The sequence below is a fragment of the Embiotoca jacksoni genome, unplaced genomic scaffold (assembly GCF_022577435.1).
Source record: "Embiotoca jacksoni isolate LCO1_2020_lvr unplaced genomic scaffold, fEmbJac1.0.p SCAF_26, whole genome shotgun sequence".
NCBI classification, from domain to species: domain Eukaryota; kingdom Metazoa; phylum Chordata; class Actinopteri; family Embiotocidae; genus Embiotoca; species Embiotoca jacksoni.
In genome coordinates this window covers 5,418,802-5,438,913 of record NW_027185377.1, presented here as the reverse complement: position 1 = coordinate 5,438,913, position 20,112 = coordinate 5,418,802, and the positions used below count along the sequence as shown (strand labels likewise).

Here is a 20,112-nt window from a genome sequence, read left to right as displayed (position 1 = left end):
TTTTGTCCATAAGAGGTGGGGGGGGAGGGGAGGGGGGTTTTGGAAATGCACATGCAAGCACACAAACCAAAGCCATGCGGCTTACGACTGACACACTTTTCCCTCGCTGGGCCCGACCTCTGACCCATTAACCTTTCCAGAGACATGAACATGAGCCTCAAATAGTGGAACCGTGAAGGCCGACGCTTCGGTCTGTGGGACAGTAATCAGATGGTTTGTAGGAAAGATTTTACAAGATGCATGGTGAGCCAACACACTCTGGCAGGCCAGCGTGAAACATGCTCATCAGCCAGAATAGAGAAATAATGGCAATGGTTTTAGTGGCAGCTGAATTGACGCCCCCATTATTAAAATTGCTACTGGGATAGAGATTTATTGACTGTGTGTTGTAAGGCCTCCCACACGCAGTTACTTAGTATTGATTATCTAAACCACAGTACCTGAATAATGTCTCTGAAAAATAATAGTGATTATATAGAAATGTTTGTGATACAACTGACTGTTAATTCTCCATCCACCAACATCGACTACAACGGAGGTGTTTTTTCCGTTTTGTATTCTTTTAGGGATCCTAACAGCTGTTTTCTTTATCGATTAATCCAATTCTGTTTTCTCTTTTCTTGGTGCACTGTTGTCAATTAAATGACAGAAAATTGTGAGAATGTCCAGCATAGATTCCTGAAGCCCACAGTGAAAATTTTCATCCAACAAGAAGCAGTGACAATGTACTATTTGGCATTTTGGCTTGGAAAATGGCATAAACGATCAGATAATTATCAGAATTGCTGTGTCGATTGACATTATCTACATCCCACATTTTTAAATATTTATTTTGCCCACACACAATTTGTCTAAACTTCATATTTCAGTCATTAAAAATGTACAACGGCTCCAGTTTCATGTTGTCAGATTTACAGTGCATCGGTTTTGTAGCCGCATCATAATCCAGCCGGCTTCAGCCAAACACATGACACGCAAATCGTGTTGAGTAGTAATATGTGATGTTTTTGTGATGAAGGGCAGCGACTGACACGTCTTCCTCTCCGCTTGTCCCCTCCTCTCTCTCCGTAGTCATTGCATTAGTCAGATCTTGGAGAGTGTCAATCATATCCACCAGCATGATATTGTGCACAGAGACCTCAAGGTGAGTGGCTGCCCGTTGCCGTGACAACCACACACTCACACACACCTCTGCTCGTGGCCATGGCAACACACAGATGGCTCTCGGTTGCTCTGTCTCTATCTCTTTCTCCCTTTCTCTTCCTCTCGGCAGTTTTGCTCCCATCCCTTTTATTTCTCCCCTGCGTCCCTCCCCCGTCTACCCGTTTTTTTTTTGTTCCCCCCCCCCCCTCCCATCCTCCGTTCCTCTATCTGTCATCAGATCTGTCAGCCTGTCTGTCCTTGACCAGAACTCTGTAAGGGTGTGTATGTGCACATGCATGCATGTGTGTTCATGTGCAGCACAGAGATGGTGAGTCATGATCACGTGGACGGGTTCGTCTCTCACCTATGGCAAGGAAAAGACAAGGACTCAAACAACACATACGAGCGTGAAGCACACTTTGTACCACTGCGAAGGGGGTGGGGGGTCCATTATGAAGGAGGAGGTGAAGACAGATGAACCACGGGAGTTGCCAGGACAACCCATGTGACATCACACCACCCGTGGAGCAACGGGGGGAGGGACTTGAGTTGTCCCAAATTGCTGATTGGCTCAAAGGTGAAGAGTAGAGGAAGAGAGCTTCTCTGCTACCTCCAGTTTTGTACTTAACCCAGTTTAAGATGATGATCATAATTGTGGTCGGTAGGGCGATAATAATACATATTAAATTGTACCTTTTCAAGCAGAGGCTGTAACGTGTGGAGAAAAACCTCTCAAGGGATGTCTGAGACGTGTGTGGGCGGCTTTTGTATGCGTGTGGGCGCTCTGTTGCGGAGAATAACGCTATTACCTCGAGCGCTGCCTGTCTGATTTGTTGGCCTTTTATCCTGAGTGGGCTTTTTACTGCGGCCCTTTATGTCCCGCTGCCCAAACAACGGCCATTTAGAACGCCGCCACACACGCTGCCTCTCGCTAAGTACACTTTCCATTTAGCATGCAGTCTGCGGCGCTGCCTAAATGACTCCCGAGTGGTTTCTATGGCTACGAACCCATGCCCATATAAGGTGCCGTGGAGATTTCTCATCTACTCATCCTCTCCCTTCCTCCTCTTGTCTCTCCATCCGGCCTCTCACACCTTTACCCCGCCGCCACACGAGCCGTGACAAAATACATCAAATATAAATATTTCTGAGAAAGCGCTTCACTGAAGAGTGCCCGTAAGTATCAGTCTCTCACTGTCGCAATCTCTCGTTCTACATTCTGTTTCACTGTGTGTGTGTGTGTGTGTGTGTGTGTGTGTGTGTGTGTGTGTGTGTGTGTGTGTGTGTGTGTGTGTGTGTGTGTGTGTGTGTGTGTGTGTCAGCCGGAGAACCTGTTGTTGGCCAGCAAGATGAAGGGAGCTGCAGTGAAGCTGGCAGACTTTGGCCTTGCTATTGAAGTGCAGGGAGACCAGCAGGCTTGGTTTGGTAAGAAAACACAAACAGTGACACACTCATATCAAATGTGCTGGACCATAACCTGATCCATCATTCCACCTGGGTGTTTAGCATCAGATAGCGTCTTCAATGAGCGTGAATCACTGCTGATTAGGCCGTCTTTAATACAGCAAGTCTGCATAGAGACACATCTGCCGCCACTTGGAAGCCAAAGAGTATTTGTGGGAGCGTTGCTTAAGAGGCTCACTGCCACTTTCCAGTTCATGCTTAGGTCATTGTGTCTTGGCTTATAGCCGAGCTGCCAGCGCTTGGCTGACTCTCCGGCGAGGACGAGATGATTAATGGGCATTTGCTTGTGACTCTACACTATCATAAGCTGGTCTTGCATAATAGTCCAACTCTCATTTAAACCATTCATATAACTGCACAAAAGTAGCCCTTATCAGTATTTTAATAACAGCCGCCGATTAATTTTGTCCTCTGATATATCTGTCGGGCAGGGTTTGCAGGCACTCCTGGCTATCTCTCCCCTGAGGTCCTGAGGAAGGACCCCTACGGCAAGCCTGTGGACATATGGGCTTGTGGTGAGTTCTGGTCTCCACATTTTGGAAGTTAACCTGTTGCAGTCCGTGCGTTTAATTTCAACCGGTCAGAAACAAACACCAGACTCTTAACAATATTTGTCTCAATTTAAAATAATAAATTTAGCAGCCTTAAAGTTTGTTTTTAAAAATGGAAATGGGATCATAATGCTGAAGCAGGAGGATTTTGAATCACAATTTTAGAGGTGACTTCAACTTCACATCAACAGTTTCCCGCTCAGAAAGAGTCGGAATAACCAAACTCCTCTAGATGGACATTATAATGTATTTTTATTTTTTTATTTTATCGTTGCTTTTTCTTGTATTTACCTAATTTTATTCTTTGGTACGGATCACTTGTAGCTGTATGCTCTTTATTGAAAAGCACACCAACTGATATTCTAACAGGATCTTTCACTTTGTTTTCTGTCAGGGGTTATTCTCTATATCTTGTTAGTGGGTTATCCTCCATTCTGGGATGAAGATCAACACAAACTCTATCAGCAGATCAAAGCTGGGGCGTACGATGTAAGTGTGTGTGTGTGTGTGTGTGTGTGTGTGTGTATGAGTGAGAGATGGGTGCAGTGCAGGGGTTTGCTAAGCAGTTTTTGAATGTTTAATAGTGTCCAATTGAAATCTGGTCCAAAGCTATTGATCCTATCAGGGCCTCCCTGACGCATTGCAGAGGGGCGTGTGTGTCTGTGTGTGTGTGTGTGTGCCTGTGCGTGCGTGCGTGTGTGTGTGTGTGTGTGTGTGTGTGTGTGTGTGTGTGTGTGTGTGTGTGTGTGTGTGTGTGTGTGTGCCTGTGCCTGTGCCTGTGTGTGTAAGAGCAAGAGAGAATCAGAGAAGTGGAATCCTCCTTTCTCAGTTGCTGGATAATCAAATCACATTGCAGCCTGTTTTACTCTTAATAAAATGGTTTAAAGACCTGGAACAAGAGCATGTGTTCTGTAAATCAAAAGACAAATGTATCTGTTTTGTTTTCTTATTTGTCTAATTGTGATAAATTTACTCAAGACCTGGTTACCAGATGGTGTGAAGAAACTGGCAGGTGCAGACGCCTAAGTCCCTCACTAAACATGTATTATTTCCAATCCTCTGTCCTTTCCAACTGTCACATCCACTTGTCTCACCCCTTCTCCTCAGTTCCCATCCCCAGAGTGGGACACAGTGACTCCAGAGGCGAAGAACCTGATCAACCAGATGTTGACCATCAACCCAGCCAAGAGAATCACTGCCGAACAGGCCCTCAAACACCCATGGGTCTGCGTAAGTATTCACTCGCCCAAACCGCCCAAGAGAATTGCTTTTAAGATAAACATAAAATGTACGCTACACTACCTCGAGAACAACCTTCAAATAACTTTAATTCTGTGCATAAATCGGTGCATAAGCTTAATAATTTGTGAAGCGTTGATGTCATTTAACGTGTTCTTGTTGTGTCCTCCTCCTACAGCACCGCTCCACAGTGGCATCCATGATGCACAGACAGGAAACTGTCGAGTGTCTCCGCAAGTTCAACGCTCGCCGAAAACTCAAGGTAGTGGTCCAAAATTTGTATTTGCCGCCTCTGTGGTTTTTAACCTCCGCCTCTGTTGTTTGTGTGCTGCCTCACCTGCAGTGGCCCTTCATTTCTTCATACAGAAATTGTGTCCCTACAGATCGTCTGCCCACCATACATCTGTTTTATGATGGTGTTTAACAAAAGCATGCAGAGACTCTGAATTATATGCACGAGGGACTGCGCAGTGTCATTTGCAGTGGATCTAATCATCAGTTAATTTAATGTGAGTTTTGTACTTTGGCACCATTAGCGGTGCAACCGCCCTAATCTGTTAGATCATTTAAAAAATTATATTGTCCTGTGATCATTAAAATATCAAGTCTAGTAATTCATGTTGGTGCTGGGCATCTCAAAGAGAACACCGTTTGGTACTGTAGCATTGAATATGGAAAACTGTCAAGTACCAAAATCTGGCATTAAGTGTCTGGTCCAGTCTTCAGTCTGTTGCTTCTTGATTTATATAAAAAAAAAAAAATAAAAAAAATGTAATCTTCGACTAATTTAGAGAGTTTTTAAATTGCTGCGAGTCTCGAGACATTTGACCTTTTGAGAACTTCTTCCTGTGTCGAAACATTTCAAGTTACACCCAGCTCTAGTTTCTGTAGTTTGCATTCACAGCCATGCAAACTAATGGACCAGGTAGCATATCTGCTGTTTTTTTTCCACTTCATTGAAACTCATTTGCATAGAAGAATGCGTTATAAGACCTGCCGACGTGAATACATGGAGTTAATGGGGAATCTCCACATTAATACGACAACATGCATATTTCAAAATTCTGTTTGACAGAGAACAAACGGTCAGCCTCGATTGCAGTTAGGTGAAGGCTCTGCTGCTAAAATAGCAGAAAGATGAGATGTCGTATTATTGTCCCATTTGACATGAACACAACACAGTTGAGAAGAAAAGGCTGAGATCCTGTTAAATAAACCAAAACTTGATGCCCTCATTATACCTCCCTCACTTCTCTCTCCTCCTTCGTCTCCTCCTCCAGGGAGCCATTCTCACCACCATGCTGGTGTCCAGAAACTTCTCAGGTGGGTGTGCCCTTCGCCCTCAGCCTCCCACGCTGCACATGCAGAGGGAGAGGAGGAAGGAGAGTGGATAGAGTCCTCTGCACCTCTTTTAACCCCCTCACCACACACGCACACTCTCCCACTCATCCTCAAAATAACAATACGTTTTTTTTGTGTGTGTGTGTGTGCACAGGAGTTTGCTTGCTTACAACGTTAAACTGAATTGAAACATGAAGTTCCTTCGTGTTATGGTAGAAATAATGTATTGATATTGATGGATTATTATCAGTGCTTTACATCCACATGTTAGCAGGCTACGATGTGATATTCTGCCATATACCTGATTATATGTGTTTGTCAGTTATGTCCTTGTCCATGCTAATGTCTCTCTCCCTGTGTGTGTGTGTTTGTGTGTGTGTGTGTGTGTGTGTGTGTGTGTGTGTGCGCGGACGGGCGGATGTGTCCCTCTTTTCTGCTGCCCGTGGAGCGTTTGCATGTCTGAGAGAAGGACTCATAGATTTTAATGAGATATTTATGCTTGGGGGGGGGCAATTGTGGTGTTATAAAAACAGGTGACTCTGTTTTATCTCAGCCTGCTGAGAGCGACTTGTTTCCGCTGAAGCTTTGTTCTCAGCCTCTAAGTAATTGGTCAGTCGATGGCTAATGATTTCATCCCTGGGCCTAGGAATCCACAGGGGGGCACGCATTCGCTTCAGCCCATTTCTATCAAAGTGTTCGATGTATCTGGGCTGTAGCCAGCATCCCCTGTAGCTTTCTAGGCCCATGACTGAAAGGAGTGAGATAGACCTGCCTAATTTGCATAGCCCCTCCCAACTGTAGCATTTCTGTCCAATAGTGGGCCGGCAGCATACCAACTCTGCTGCTGCCGCCTCCTCCACGGCCTCACTGGCTCAGGAAGGTACGTCCCAGAGACACGCCCATCCACTTCCTCTCTACACACACAGCCACTTCTCTAGTTCATAGTGGGTGGGCCCTCATTTACCATCGCCACACTCCTGCATGCAGCCTCAGCAAGCATCCTCATCAACATTCATGCACATGTGCATGCGTACTCACAGATTTTGTTGTTTTAGGGTATTATATAAATGTGTGTTTGCAGTACACCCATGTACATCAGCATTACGTAACAGTAATTGATTTAGTTCACTCCAAAGAGCTTTTTTACATTCACACCTCACCGCCAGTCAGCTGCACCCCTGTAACCCCCATCTCATCTTCCAAATTAGTTATGTCGTCACTACTAGCACGCTCCATCCTGACCTCCAGCTGACCCCTGACACCGCTGTGCTCGTCCCAGGCCAGGGCTGTAAGGATGGGCACAGGGTGGACTTGGGGCAGGGGATGAGGAGGGGCATGTATCCTGGGGGCGGGAACTGACATGCAGGGGGCCGGCAAGAGCTGGGTTGGCGTGCTGCCATCGTCGTACCTGGGTCTGGTGGGGGAGAGGGTGAAGGAGGATGTTGAGGAGCTGGGGGAGAGGTTCAGGCTGAGACGGAGGATGGGAGTGCTGCCTTCTGTGCTGCTACCAAAGCCAACTGTTGGAACCATCACCGCTGCGCAGCCTTCCTGATGAATCCCTTGAGGTTAAATGCATCCTTCGTCTCATCTCCCCCTTCGGAGGTCTGTTTTAGTACTTTTAAAAGAGTTCCCCCCCTCGAGGCAGGAGTGTAACATTTGTCAAATACCCAGTGACATCTTGCACCTCCTGTTTCACATCGAATCGAGGGATGAATTCCTTTGTTTTGAAAGTACTAAACTCGGGCTCTGCTCTCATCCTGCTGGGTGGGGGCGGGTGGTGAAGGTCGGCGATTCCAATGGTGGCTCCATGGATTGAGTACCTTAGAACCAGTGTAGAGCAGACCGGATTCTCCGTCACCTTTTCAGACGAGGGGATCGTCTCTGCTCTACAATGTCTATAAGTTATCCATAGGATCTACATAGGCAGGATAAAAGTAAAATGTTAACAGGTAGATCACCTCGGTGGAGAAACCTTTAGTGAGGCGGATGTGTGACTGGTGCGCTGAGTTTCGGGGTGTTTGTGGTGGTTTGATTGTCAGCTAAAGCCCTCCGAATGTGGGCTTCTTCACTGAGACTGGACCAAGTTGCCTGTTTGTAAGTTTCTGTGAATATTGTGTGTGACATCATCCCTTCAGATCGGACTCCTCATCTCTCCTCCTGTTTAATCTTATTTTTTTGTATTTATTTATTTGTCCTTAGTCCTCTGATGATGTCAGTCATCACTGCAAAAGTCCCAGCCCTTTGTTGTTGCTGTTGTTTTTATACTATGGCTGCTTCCTTGCACTTCTCTGTAAGAGTTTGGCTGAGGCAAGGCTTGGCAGTTTGCTCATGATGTACTCTTTTAAAGACATTATAGCAAAACCTGACAGAAGTGTGCGTGTCTGTACTTTTCCGGAAAGGTGTTTGCCTTGCTGCCTTTCGCATGTGGGTGTCCTGTGTGGTTAAATCCTACAAAATATTCCCGGGAGATGCACCTTCAGATGCTTTCTGATACACTCTTCCCCTGCTCATCACCGAGCTGGTTTATTGCTCGAGTGGTGCAGCCCTCCTGCCGTGGGTCATCTTGACTTTCACGTCATGTGAAGCCGGGGATCTTGATTGGAGGAGGGAAGGCCGTATTTGGAGAGCGCATGAACGTGGCGGTCCCGTTCTGTCACAATTAGCACCCCGATGGCTGTTTGGTAGAAGACGTAGCCAAATGAGGAGCAGATGTTTGCGCTCTGAACAATCAGCTCTCTTTTCCCTGGTTGTGGAATGAAAACTTTTGTTGTTGTTGTTGTTGTTTTTTCTAAATATATTCTTCTCTTTGGATGCTGCATGGCCAGGCCAAGACAGAAGCTGCATATCGACAGCCAAGATTAAGGAAGCATGAGTTGTCACTTGATATTGTTTGCTGCTGTAAATGCTGTGCCCCTGATCTCTACTCTCCTGTATTGAAATACTGAGCCCTCTTTTACAACCCCCCCCCCCCCCCCCCCCCCCTCTTTCCCTCTCCCATTTCTTATTGGAAGGTAAGAAACACAAGATCAGATTTTTGGGAACCTGTGTGTGTCCATTGAAAACGAGAAAAAAGGAAGCAAGAGCAACTTGAGAGCTTTAGACTTGAGAGGGAAAAGTGACGGGAGCCCTTTACAGGAAATCAATGATTTACATTAACCTAGCTCATCAGTTAGTCCTGGCGGCAGTTTCAGTCTGACCATCACTCTTCCTAAATCTGCTGGGGTCTTTCAGACAGGAAATGGATTGAGGAAGTTTACTTTGGTTTCATGTTTCTCTTTCATCCCTAGATGGCAATGAATGGATTACGATGTGAATGGGTTTTGCAGAGTAGCAACCTGTAGAGAGAGGGGGGGGGGGGGGAGCCCAAGAAATCCATTAAATGCATGTTATTTTCTGGAAACACTTAGGTTTACTTTGTCACAAACAGTGAGGTATCAGTGTTTCATAGTTGTTTCAGATTATAGATCCGGGTTTCAATAAGAGCTGAGAAAGAACTGGGTATATTTGCTTGATAGCCTTCGTCATCAGTAAAACTCCTTTTCTACCTGTTTCTCTCCCTTTCTATCCTGTTTCTTTTTTCTTTTTTTTCTTTTTTTCTTTTTTCTTTTTTTTTTTTTTTTTTTTTTTTTACAGCATGCAAAAGTTTACTCAACAAGAAGTCAGATTCTGCTAAGGTAAGGTTGTCTCGTTACCTTTCCGCCCTCTTTTGTTCTATTACAGAGTGTCCTGTCTCTCCTCTGTTAGCTGACCCCCTTTTTCTACTCTGTTCTTTTTCGGTGCCTCTCTCCGTCTCGGCGTAGCTCCCTTTTTCCTGCTATTATTTCAACAAACGTGTCTTCTTAATACAGTCATTATTTTTTTTCAGGGGGTTTCCAGAGTTTTGTGCTTTACCTCAGGGGTTCTGTACTTTCTGTGGCCTGTTTTTAGATTCCCAAATTCCTCTCGTCCCATCTACAAGTCCGAGAAACTCAGTTGTTGTCCCGCCACACCCCTCCCCCCACACCCCACGTTCCCGTCATATTCCTACGTATAATTATCAATTAGTTCTTCCTGTGTTCTTTCACCTTTCGTCAGATGTCTGCTGGTCTCTTTCCGAGCAGTCTCCATCAGTCTCTGCTGCTATTAAGCATCTCTCTCCTCCTCCTCCTCCTCCTCCTCCTCCCCCCGCTTCCCTCTCTTTCTTCTCTGCCCCAGGGGTCTCTCTGTGTAGTTAAGTGGCAGAGGCATAGAGAGTTAGTGAGGCAGTAAAAAGGATGATCTAGAGGCCATTCTGTGGCACTCACCCTCTCATTTACCCCGTTAGCTCTCCACAGTCCGTGAGCTCCGACCAACATTAGCCCCCCATTCCCTAAAATGCGTGTAATTCTAATTCTAATTCTGTGTGTGTGCGCGCGTGCGTGTGTAACGTGTGTGTTCACTTTGAGTGTTTGCGTTCTCGTCCCAGCCTTCTACCAACAACAGTAAGAACAGTATAGTGAGCGCCATCAATGCCCTGAAAGACACCAACATGGCAACCAACGCACAGATGGTACAGTAGGCCGCCGCAGCATCAGTTCCCGCCTCCTAACAACCCCCACCCCCCTCACCCCCAACCGCCAGTAGTTGCATAGTCGCCCGTTGTGCCTCATCCTCCGTCATCATAGTTGCTTGTCATCCTTCATCTACCGTCCAGGAGGCGTTGCACTGTAACATTGCCCGTCCCGGCAGTCCCGTCCCCTGGCCATTTTAACCCCCCTCTCCCCTCTTCCCCCCCCCCCAAAAGGTGCACATGTGTTCCCGAGTTGGGTGAACATCAAGAACATCCCATTTTTCTTTTGGAAATAAAAAAAATCAAATAAAAAAAATGCTCATCGTGAGTTTGAGTCTGAGGCGGCACATGTGCACCTTTTTTTTACATTTCTGAGGAGCATGAACATGTTTGGATTACATGCCTGTAAAGTGGCAGCACAGAGAGCTCGTAGAGGCCTCGTTGTCCAAGGAGAAGCCAGTCTTATCATGCTTATCATGTCATGGCTCCTGTGTTTACCTCTGAATATCAGCCTTAGTATCCCCCTCCTAACCAGCTACCCTTTTACCATCTTGCAACCATCCATCCTAACATCTTCATCAGCTAGGTTATTTATTTTTTAGTACATCCAACCATTTTTCTCACTCTAACCTGTTTATCGCGCCATCATTAACATCCCCATTGACATCCTTATCATACTGCCAAACCTCAGCATTATGCCCTCATCCAGTACTAGCATGTTGTGGTTTTAAGACGCTTCACTAGCATGCATTAGATATTACTTTCTTATAGTGTTGTGGTTTGATAACCGTCTGCTTTGGCTTCGTTGTGCTTCTCAACTGGTGGTGCAGGACCCCAAACTCGGCTTCGTTCAAGACCGAGATGTTTTTATGTTATGGAAAATCACATGTACAAAATTTTATGATCTATTAAGAGAACATTGTCCAACCAACAGTTTATTTTTTTTGTCCTCTGTGACGGCAGACAAGAAGATTGCAAATGAGCTCGGGCTATAAATGCTGTGGGGCCTTGGTTTATGATACATACTCTTCACTAAACAAATAAAAATTAAACATTTATTTGAATATCTTTGGGTTTGCGGCTGTTGGGTTGATGTATTTTAATATGTAACCTGAGCTTTGAGAAATTAGCATTTAAAAAAAAAAAAAAAAAAAAAAAATTTGTTGCTATTTTCTGATGTTTTATAGTCAACATATAATTCAGAAAATAACCAGCAAATTGTAAGATAATGAGAATGATTTGTTGCAGCCATCAATTAAAAACATGCATTAATCTCCCGGCCTTATCCGTGGCCGCTGGTGAGAGTTCAGGGGACACACCAGCTGCAGGGAAGATGTGACCTGAGGTTGTAGCTGCGTTAAAATTAGGGGCCCAGTTTCAATCCAGTTGAGAGGCACTGTTTCAGGACTGCGATGTGTCGAACTAACTGTGCTGTTCTGAATCGCAGGAGTCTCAGAGCACGGTGGTGCACAACCCTCCCGATGGCGTCAAGGTGAGATTAAAGGTCTCTTTTTGAAAGCATGACACAGATCCTGGATCCCGTCTGTGTTAATCTCGGCATGTTTCTGTCCCTCCCGCTGCACCCCAGGGATCAACGGAGAGCAACGCCACCAACGACGAGGAGGAAATGAAAGGTAGGGAGGGTGTTCGAGTGTTTTCTCCCCTTTTTCCTGTTCTTATTCGCTCTCTCTCTTTCTGTCTCCCATCTAGTGAAGTGTGTGTATTTGACTGTAGTGACTGGCAGGTGTGCTGAGATACAACACGTGTCTCTCACACTCGAGACTGTGCGCCTGTCGTGTGTGTGTGTGTGTGTGTGTGTGTGCGCGCGCGTTTGTACGTCTGTATTTACCGTGTGTCTGGCTGCGTTTTGTGTGTGTGTTCTAGCGGACAGTTCGGCGCTGAGTCAGAGCAGCGCCACCGAGGAGATGCCCCCACTTCTGCCCTCACCTCAAAGCTCACCTGCCAGTAAGTTTATCCATAGCAACCAGAGAGGCGATACGGTCGCCCCCTGGCAAGGACCTAACACCCCCACCCACCCACCCTCTCCCCCCACTCCCACCTTGGCTTTTTGTAGTCACTGGCAATGACGGCTTACATCTCTGAGCTCCCCACCCCTCCCACTCTGATCCACCAAGCTCTTTTTTGAGGGTTCCCACTGGTTTCAGATTTGTCGATTTATTGTTTTTTTATTTTCTTCAAAAAAATTCTGTACACCAGGAAACTCGAGGAACATCACAGAATTCGATTGGATTGGTTTTGATTTATTTAAAGGACACTTCCAGTTTATTACAATTTGGTTTTACTTATTTTTGTAGTTTTAAACATCACTCCTGAGCTCAACAACGTAATTGCTTAAAGGATTTCCCAGTTCTTCCAAGCAGGCTTAAAATTTTGCGCTTAGCATTATGTCATTAAACTCTTATTTACACGTAACTGGTAACAGATACACTCACACGTGAACCTGTTTTCAGATACAAATTCCTCCTTTTCTAAGACATTTAATGATCGTAAGTCTCTTAGTCTGTCATCTGACTGTTAAGACAGTTGGAAAGAAAACATGATATCCATTATCACACGAGGAGAGTTTTATCATTTGTAGACTGACTCGTTCATGAATTGATCAAACTGAAGGCAAAAAATCTGATAAAAAGGAACTAAAAATCAGGTCGAAATCAAGTTAAGACATTAGTCTATAATATACACAACCTTTAAGTAAAAAGATGAGAGATAAGAACCCTTCCTTCGTAGGTTTTATAGTCCGTATCATTGTAGAGGCGACTTCAAAGCAGTGCTTTAATCCCTTCACTAGAGTGACTATAGTCAATGACTGTCCAACTGACTTTTCTCCTGCCACGACTTAAAGGCAGGGTTACAAACAGATTTTCCGTTCCTTGTGGCCGTGACGATACTAAACCAATAATCTGCTCAGTAAGGTCGGTATCGCCACCGATACCGATCACATTACTAAATTCCTCTCGCATCATTTGTTCACGTTTAAAAACAAGAAGACGCCGTAACGACGATCAGACTTTCAAAAGCAACGGGAGATATACTTCTTTTTTTTTTTCAGGTCATAGAGAGACTCTGACCTAATTATGGAAAGTCATGAAGAAAAAAAAAAAAAGTCGTAGAATTTTTCATCAGGGCCACTGTGGGAACCCTGAAATCTGTGTGTGTGTGTGTGTGTGTGTGTGTGTGTGTGTGCGCGTGTGTGTGTGTGTGTGTGTTTGTTTCTTGGTGATCACTGCATCTTTCCCCTCGTCCTCCTAATGTGACAGCTCCAGCTGGAGGAAGCCTTGCTTACCTTGCAGCTCAGCTGAGTGTCCTAAACGGGTCGCCCAGTCTGACGGGCCCGGCTGCCTGTCCGACTCTCCTGGATTCATGCACACCATAGAGCATCATGTCTCTCTTTGTCCTCACATCTCTTCGCTCTAATACTTTATTCTCTAATCTTCTCTCTAATTATTTCTCTCTAACGTCTTCGCTCCTCTCCTCTCTCGTCCTTATCTGTCCTCACGCAAATCACCCCCCCCCCCCCCCACCCCCACACACACACACACACCCCTCGACGCTCTCTAATCTTTCCTCTCGTCTCTTGACCTCCTGTCCTCTTCCTCCCGCTCTTGCCAGACACACCTGCACTAAAGGACAAGTCTAATCTCTTTCCCTCTTCACTCCTCTCCTGTGTGCTCTGACCACTCCCGCCTTCCTTCCTGAACACGCCAAGTTTCCCCAACAGGCCCGCCATGTGCTAATAACAAACAACGGCTTCGATCGTCTCTTCGCTTAGTGCTGCAGTTCATCTGACGCTGCCTTGTTAATGTATACGAGCATTACGAGCCGAGGAGATGTGAGCAGGCGGTTAAATGAGTTCCACATCACTCAGCATCAGAGCTGCACTCATCTGGCTTCCAGCTACCATCCTGTCCTCGTGTCACCCATCTCTGAGTGTCGTTTACTAATCCCACTGGACACTAACCCACATCGGCTTCCTAACTTTTTATTTTGGTTCTTGTTTCATTGCACAAACTGTGCGTGCATGCTGTGTGTGTGTGTGTGCGTGCGTGCGTGCGTGCATGCTGTGTGCGTGTGTGCGGTCACACGATCATCTCGTCTGTTGTCCCGTCCACGTGTTTGTGTTTGTTCACCACCTGTTGTGTGTTTCAGTTCTGCCGCATGACGTAAAGCGCATGGCATGGAACAGCACAGGCAACAGCTCCTGCCCCGACTCTGAGCTCTCACAGTCCTCCATGCCCGCCGCTCCGCTAGGGAGCAACACTGTCGCTGCTAAAAGCAACACGAAGCAGAGTAAGGACACGTCTGCACTAACTGACTAACTCGGTTTCCCCCCCCCACCCTGCTGTGTACTCGCTGTAGCTCTGTGGAAACCTTTCATGTCTGAAGTGGAGATCTGGCTCTAAATGAGGAGGAGGAGGAGGATGATGATGATGATGATGATGATGATGATGAGTTGTATCACTTTATCCTGGTTCACAACTTTAAAGCATCTTGAAGTGGATCGGATGTTTAATGCTTTCATACATGTTCAGGTCTTTATCTGTCTGCAGACATTTTACATTAGGTGTAAGTTTTTTTTGTTGTTGTTGTTTTTTTAAAGTCACCCAGTGAAATAACTGGTGGAGGGATAACACTGGTTTTACACAAATGTTCACATTGTTAACAAATCCCATTTAAATAAAAAAAAAAAATGCCAGAACCAACCATATGTTCTCTTGGTACGTTTCTGCCTTCCTACCCTGCTGGATTCACTCTGAACCAACCTCATTTGTTTCTTGAAAACCAGATCACAAATATAACGTTTTTTAAAAAAGCGGGATGCTTTTACTTCAACCATTACTGAAACAGGAGTTCATTTGTTGGGTTATTTTCATCTGTAGATTTTCTACCGTTAACACAGCTACATGCACCGTTACCACGCAGCACATTGGAGCGCTACGATCTATCACTAAAACTGATGACTCGATTGGATAAAATAACAATGCGGCGTCACACATTACGATGTAGAGCAGCAGTAAGGGAAGTAAACTTTTAGTAAGAGCAAGCGGGAAAGAAACCCGGATCCTATCGCAGCTTTTCTTCTTCAGTGGGTTGAGGTGCCTCGTTTGAACACGCTCGTCAAAGTATAGCTAATTTTTTTTGATTTCCTTCTGTTCAATTTTTTTTTTTTTTTCTCCCCCCCAAACTGTGTGTGTGGTGTTTACAAGCAGCTTTGTTGTCTCTGTTTTGGTGTCAGTGTGTGCTCACAGCAGAGGCTAGCGCTCAGTCAGTCCGTGTGTCGTACGGCGGGCGAGAAGCCGGGCGACAGACAGCGACGAGGTCGAGCCGCTCCGGACCGAGTGTTGAGGTTAAAGAGAAGTGTTGAGCTGTAGCCACAGAGGGAGAGAGAGAGAGAGAGAGTGTGTGTGTGTGTGTGTGTGTGTGTGTGTGAGAGAGAGAGAGAGAGAGTGTGTGAAGGAAGGCAGGCAGGCAGGCAGGAGCCGATGTGATGAGAGAAAATTTCATCAAGCAAAACCACCACAGAGCTAATTGTTGTGTCACCTTCCAACTGGCTTCTCACCGCCTACCATCTGTTTTCTCTTCCCCCTCTGTTGTTCTCTCTGTAGCTCGTAAACAGGAGATCATAAAGATAACGGAGCAGCTGATTGAAGCGATCAACAACGGCGACTTCGATGCCTACACGTGAGTGCAACCACGCGTGCGTGCGAAGGAGAAGCGAGAGAGGCCCTCCGCGAGAAGTGGAAATGTTTTCCGACAGAAGTCATTGGAGTTGACTTTGCTTCTATTTCGACGCTCTCTCTCTCTCTCTCAGGAGGATTTGTGATCCCGGACTCACCTCTTTTGAACCCGAGGCGCTGGGAAACCTGGTGGAGGGCATGGACTTCCACAAGTTCTACTTTGAAAACCGTGAGTCCCCCCCCCCCTCCTGTGGTTACACGGCGCACATCTTTATTTTAATTGAATTAATTTTCTAGTTCACTTCGAGCTGCAGATCGTTATTTTCATCATCGATCAATCGGCCGAATATTTTATCATAAATTTTTTTTTTTTTTAATTAATAAAATGAAATCATTTGGGTTTAATTTAGTTTTAAACCCAAAGATATTTAGTTTTTACATTTGAAAGGCTATTAGTAACTCTTTTTGGCTAATTTCCAGGCTTTATTTATTTAATATTTTTTGATCAATTAATGGGCTGTCTTAGTTCAAAGGACCATTGTGGAGGATTTAGTGACGTCTAGTGGTGAGGTTAAACATCACAACCAATTGCACATCTCTCGCGTCACCCTCCTATTCAAAGGACATAAGTGAATCTACGGTTTCTGCAAAACCTGCGAGAGTGTTTGGTTAGCGGGTTTTTGGTTTGTCCGTCCCGGGCTACTGTAGAAACATGGAGGTGCAACATGTTGCGCTCTGTCCGAGGAGACTCGCTCCCTTCATAGATATTAAAGTCTCATTCCAAGGAGTTCAAAACACAATCATTTTTAATTTCAGGTGTTTAAAGACTAATGAAAACCAAGCGGTAACCTCTGGGGCTAAAAAAAAAATAAAGCAAAGGTGGAAGTGCTAAAAACTGCAGTTCCTCGAATGACCACTTGGGGCTCCTAAAGTGAGTCAATCCCCTCAGACCCCGATGTTAACATTCCCAACTTCACAGCAAAAATAAACATGTTTACAGCCCTGGTCTCTATAGCGACAATTTCCATGTTCATGACAACTGTATGGGGATGAATTTTTCATCGAAGTCGCCCGTTCAGATTGTATTATGGCTTAAAGCTTATGATACAACATGTTGGATTAGTATACCGTATTTTTCGGACTATAAGGCGCACTTAAAATCCTTCTGTCTGTCCAGTGCTGAGCAAGAACAGCAAGCCCGTACACACCACCCTGCTCAACCCCCACGTGCACCTGATCGGCGAGGACGCCGCCTGCATCGCCTACATCCGGCTCACACAGTTTGTGGACTCCACGGGCCGCCCGCGCTCCAGCCAATCAGAGGAGACCAGGGTGTGGCATCGCCGCGATAGCAAGTGGCTCAACGTCCACTTCCACTGCTCCGGCGCGCCCGCTGCACCACTACAGTGATCAGGTACTCGCCGCCACGCGAATACAGAACGCTCAGTCGGTCAGTTTAGTTTGTGACCACATATTCTTGAGACGTAGTCAAATTTAAATGAGAAAAAACATTCGATTTATTTGAGTTTGAGGTTGTTTTTTTTTAAATGTCATATTTGTGCCTGTTTTACTGCTGTCATTTTAAATATATTAGTGGTGAAGCATTGATAACTTTAACTCAGTTATTAGTAGAGTCCGTCTTTTTAAAAGTTTCCAAACTGGTGTTTTGATTGTTTTCGCGGCGAGGTGATTCCCCTCCGTTTACACCCGCCGCCGCACAACCGGCGTCATCAGGTCTGCTCGAGCCTCATCTTCATCGCTTTCGGTTCTGAAAGTTGAAATAACTTCGCGGCCGTCGCGTTCGTTGCTTAAATCTGGGAACGGCGATACAAGAACGTCCCGCCGGGGGAGAAATCTGAGCGTTCAGACGGGTGACGACTCCCGGGGGGGGGCGGGGGAGTGTTCGCGCATCACTCCGGTGAGTACGATGCGCTAAAGGAGGTCTGTGAACCCTGACAAATATGTACACCAGACATTTAGAGAAGGAATTAAAAGACGGAACAGTGAAATTATTACCCAAACTAAATTCGCCGAACTTGAAAAGGGCCTGTTGGTTTCCGAGTTTAAGAAGCTAATCCAGTCATTGCCGTCATCCTCCGTTCGTCTGTCCCCTCGTTTCCTGTCCGCTTTTTATATCGTATTTTACTTTTAAAGACAAAAAAAAAAAAAAAAAGCCTCCAAAAAAATGCTTTGAAAAAAAAATTTGAATTTCCGCCTCTGGTGAACACTAACATGTGGCTCCCCCTCCTCTCCGCCCCCCTCCCCGCCCCCCCCTCCCCCGCCCCCCCTCCCCCAGTGGTCCTGAGCCTCCAGTCTGCTGGAGTGTGTGTTTTGGGGGGCAGTTTTTTTCAGCGAGCGTGTTTAAGAGGTCCGTCCTCTGCGTGGATTGGCTAGAGCCAGGAGCCCGGCCGGGCGAGATCGCATCCCTCTCCACGATACCAACCAATCCTGTCCCTCCTTTGACCTGCTGGGGGGCCGGCGGAACACAAGACACCGCCCCCCCGCCCCCCAACCCCATGGGATGATGCATGCATCTGGCGCCTGATCGGAGGGCGCGTCTTTGCCCTCTGTCCCTCCCCTGGCAGCCATCTTTTTTCCGCCCCGCGCGAGATGAGACGTCCCGGGGGAGGAGAGGATTTACAGTTGAACTTGTGACAGTTTATGAGTATGAGTTATGAATATACTGTGTAAATTATGACTAGATGTACCAGAAACCACCAAAACCCAACCAAGCATTTATACTCACTATCTAATAAGGGAGGAAACTGAGAGGAGGGTGAAGTTTAGCAGCTGAGATTTTGGACACATTTAGGGATTACCGAGGTAGAAAGTGTTGTGTTCGCTACCCGGACGTTAAGATGGAGGGAGATTTTCCCCCAAACTGAATTGAAGAGGGTGAGGGGGAGGAGGAGGGGGGAGGCGGGGGTGGAGAGAGAGAGGAAAAAAAAACGTTCAAGTTGACTCAGTCAGAGAACTTGATGACGAGAGAAACTTGATATCAAAAACATGAAGCACCAAAGTGTAGAACTTTAGGCTTTTTACGTGTTTATGTGTTTTTCGTTTGTGTGCTCGTTTTCCGACTGAACGGAGATTGTGTTGTTGTGGGATTTTGGGAGGGGGGCGGGGGGGGGGGGGGTGTCTGATTTAAGGTTATATGTGTTTTTGTTGTGTTTTTAGTGTCCCGATCCCTTTGCGTTCCTGTGAATAACCCCGGAGCCTTTTGTGTTTGTCGTCGTCGTTGTTGTTGTTGTTTTTTTTATTTCGTTTTGTTTTTATTGTCCGACTGATGCTATATTCGAGGCTCTTTTTTTTTTTTTTTTTTTTTTTTTTTTAAAGAGGGATTTTATCGTGCAAATTTAAAGCTAACCTGTGCGTGTTGACGCGTTTTGTTGTGTCTATATGCAGTAGAGGGAGAGAGCGGGGTCGGGGGAAAAGGCGTTTTGCATGTCCGCCCGCTGCCTCTCCCTCGTTAATCCCCTCCCGCCCTCTCTCCCATTTTTTTTTTTTTTTTTTCCCCTTCTTCCTCTCTCTTTAACCGATTTTCTCTTTTAACCTTCCCTCCCACTCCGTTTCTCTGCTTTCCGCAAGGACCTGGTTTGTTTATATCCACTGTGTAAATACAGTGTATGTATAGATATATGTAGAAAAGTGTAATATATGTACATGTATCTAAGAGACACTCATCCTGTGCACCCGGGCGTGGGAACCGACCCGTGACCTCTGTGACCCCACCCGTCCTATTCTAGTTTAGAAGCGACATTTTGTTCCCCGCAGTTTCGATTCTCCACCTTTTTAAAACAACAACAAAAAAAAACAAAAAAAAAAACAAAAAAAAACCCGGTAGCTGTAGATCACTCGTGACGAACATGAATGCACATGTATGCTACCAGCTCTGGTCCAATGGCCGTACGACTGTTTTTTTTGGAGACGGGGAGTAAATAAACAACAAACAACAACAACAAAAGTTGCAAATAGTTTGACCCCTCCCTTCCCCCTTCCCCCAGCCCAACAAACAACATGTTTTTAAATATGAAGACCTTCATTATAGTGTCCTTAGCTCCTGATCCCACAACGCTGTGAGCCGTCTTTTCATATCATATGCACCCACACACGCCTGGTGGTGTGTTCAGGCTTTGTAACATATCCGCAC

General features: G+C 45.8%; 1 protein-coding gene across 6 annotated transcripts in view; it reads left to right on the top strand.

Moving 5' to 3' along the window:
• The window catches only part of LOC138204793 (calcium/calmodulin-dependent protein kinase type II subunit gamma-like), a 32,269-nt gene extending 13,192 nt beyond the window's left edge, over positions 1-19,077 (top strand). Inside the window, exons 6-23 of one of the 6 annotated variants that reach the window (XM_069160292.1) lie at positions 1,072-1,144; positions 2,466-2,568; positions 3,039-3,122; positions 3,553-3,647; positions 4,266-4,388; positions 4,576-4,659; positions 5,678-5,720; positions 6,556-6,618; positions 9,372-9,412; positions 10,183-10,266; positions 11,714-11,758; positions 11,855-11,900; positions 12,151-12,231; positions 14,434-14,574; positions 15,891-15,966; positions 16,097-16,191; positions 17,140-17,376; positions 18,259-19,077. In XM_069160292.1, coding sequence (XP_069016393.1) covers positions 1,072-1,144; positions 2,466-2,568; positions 3,039-3,122; positions 3,553-3,647; positions 4,266-4,388; positions 4,576-4,659; positions 5,678-5,720; positions 6,556-6,618; positions 9,372-9,412; positions 10,183-10,266; positions 11,714-11,758; positions 11,855-11,900; positions 12,151-12,231; positions 14,434-14,574; positions 15,891-15,966; positions 16,097-16,191; positions 17,140-17,372 — 1,510 coding nt within the window. In that variant the 3' untranslated portion in view covers positions 17,373-17,376; positions 18,259-19,077. The remainder of the gene's footprint in view (positions 1-1,071; positions 1,145-2,465; positions 2,569-3,038; positions 3,123-3,552; positions 3,648-4,265; positions 4,389-4,575; positions 4,660-5,677; positions 5,721-6,555; positions 6,619-9,371; positions 9,413-10,182; positions 10,267-11,713; positions 11,759-11,854; positions 11,901-12,150; positions 12,232-14,433; positions 14,575-15,890; positions 15,967-16,096; positions 16,192-17,139; positions 17,377-18,258) is intronic. The other 5 variants (XM_069160293.1, XM_069160294.1, XM_069160297.1 and 2 more) reach the window with 5 other exon arrangements.
• Positions 19,078-20,112: the final 1,035 nt, after the last annotated feature.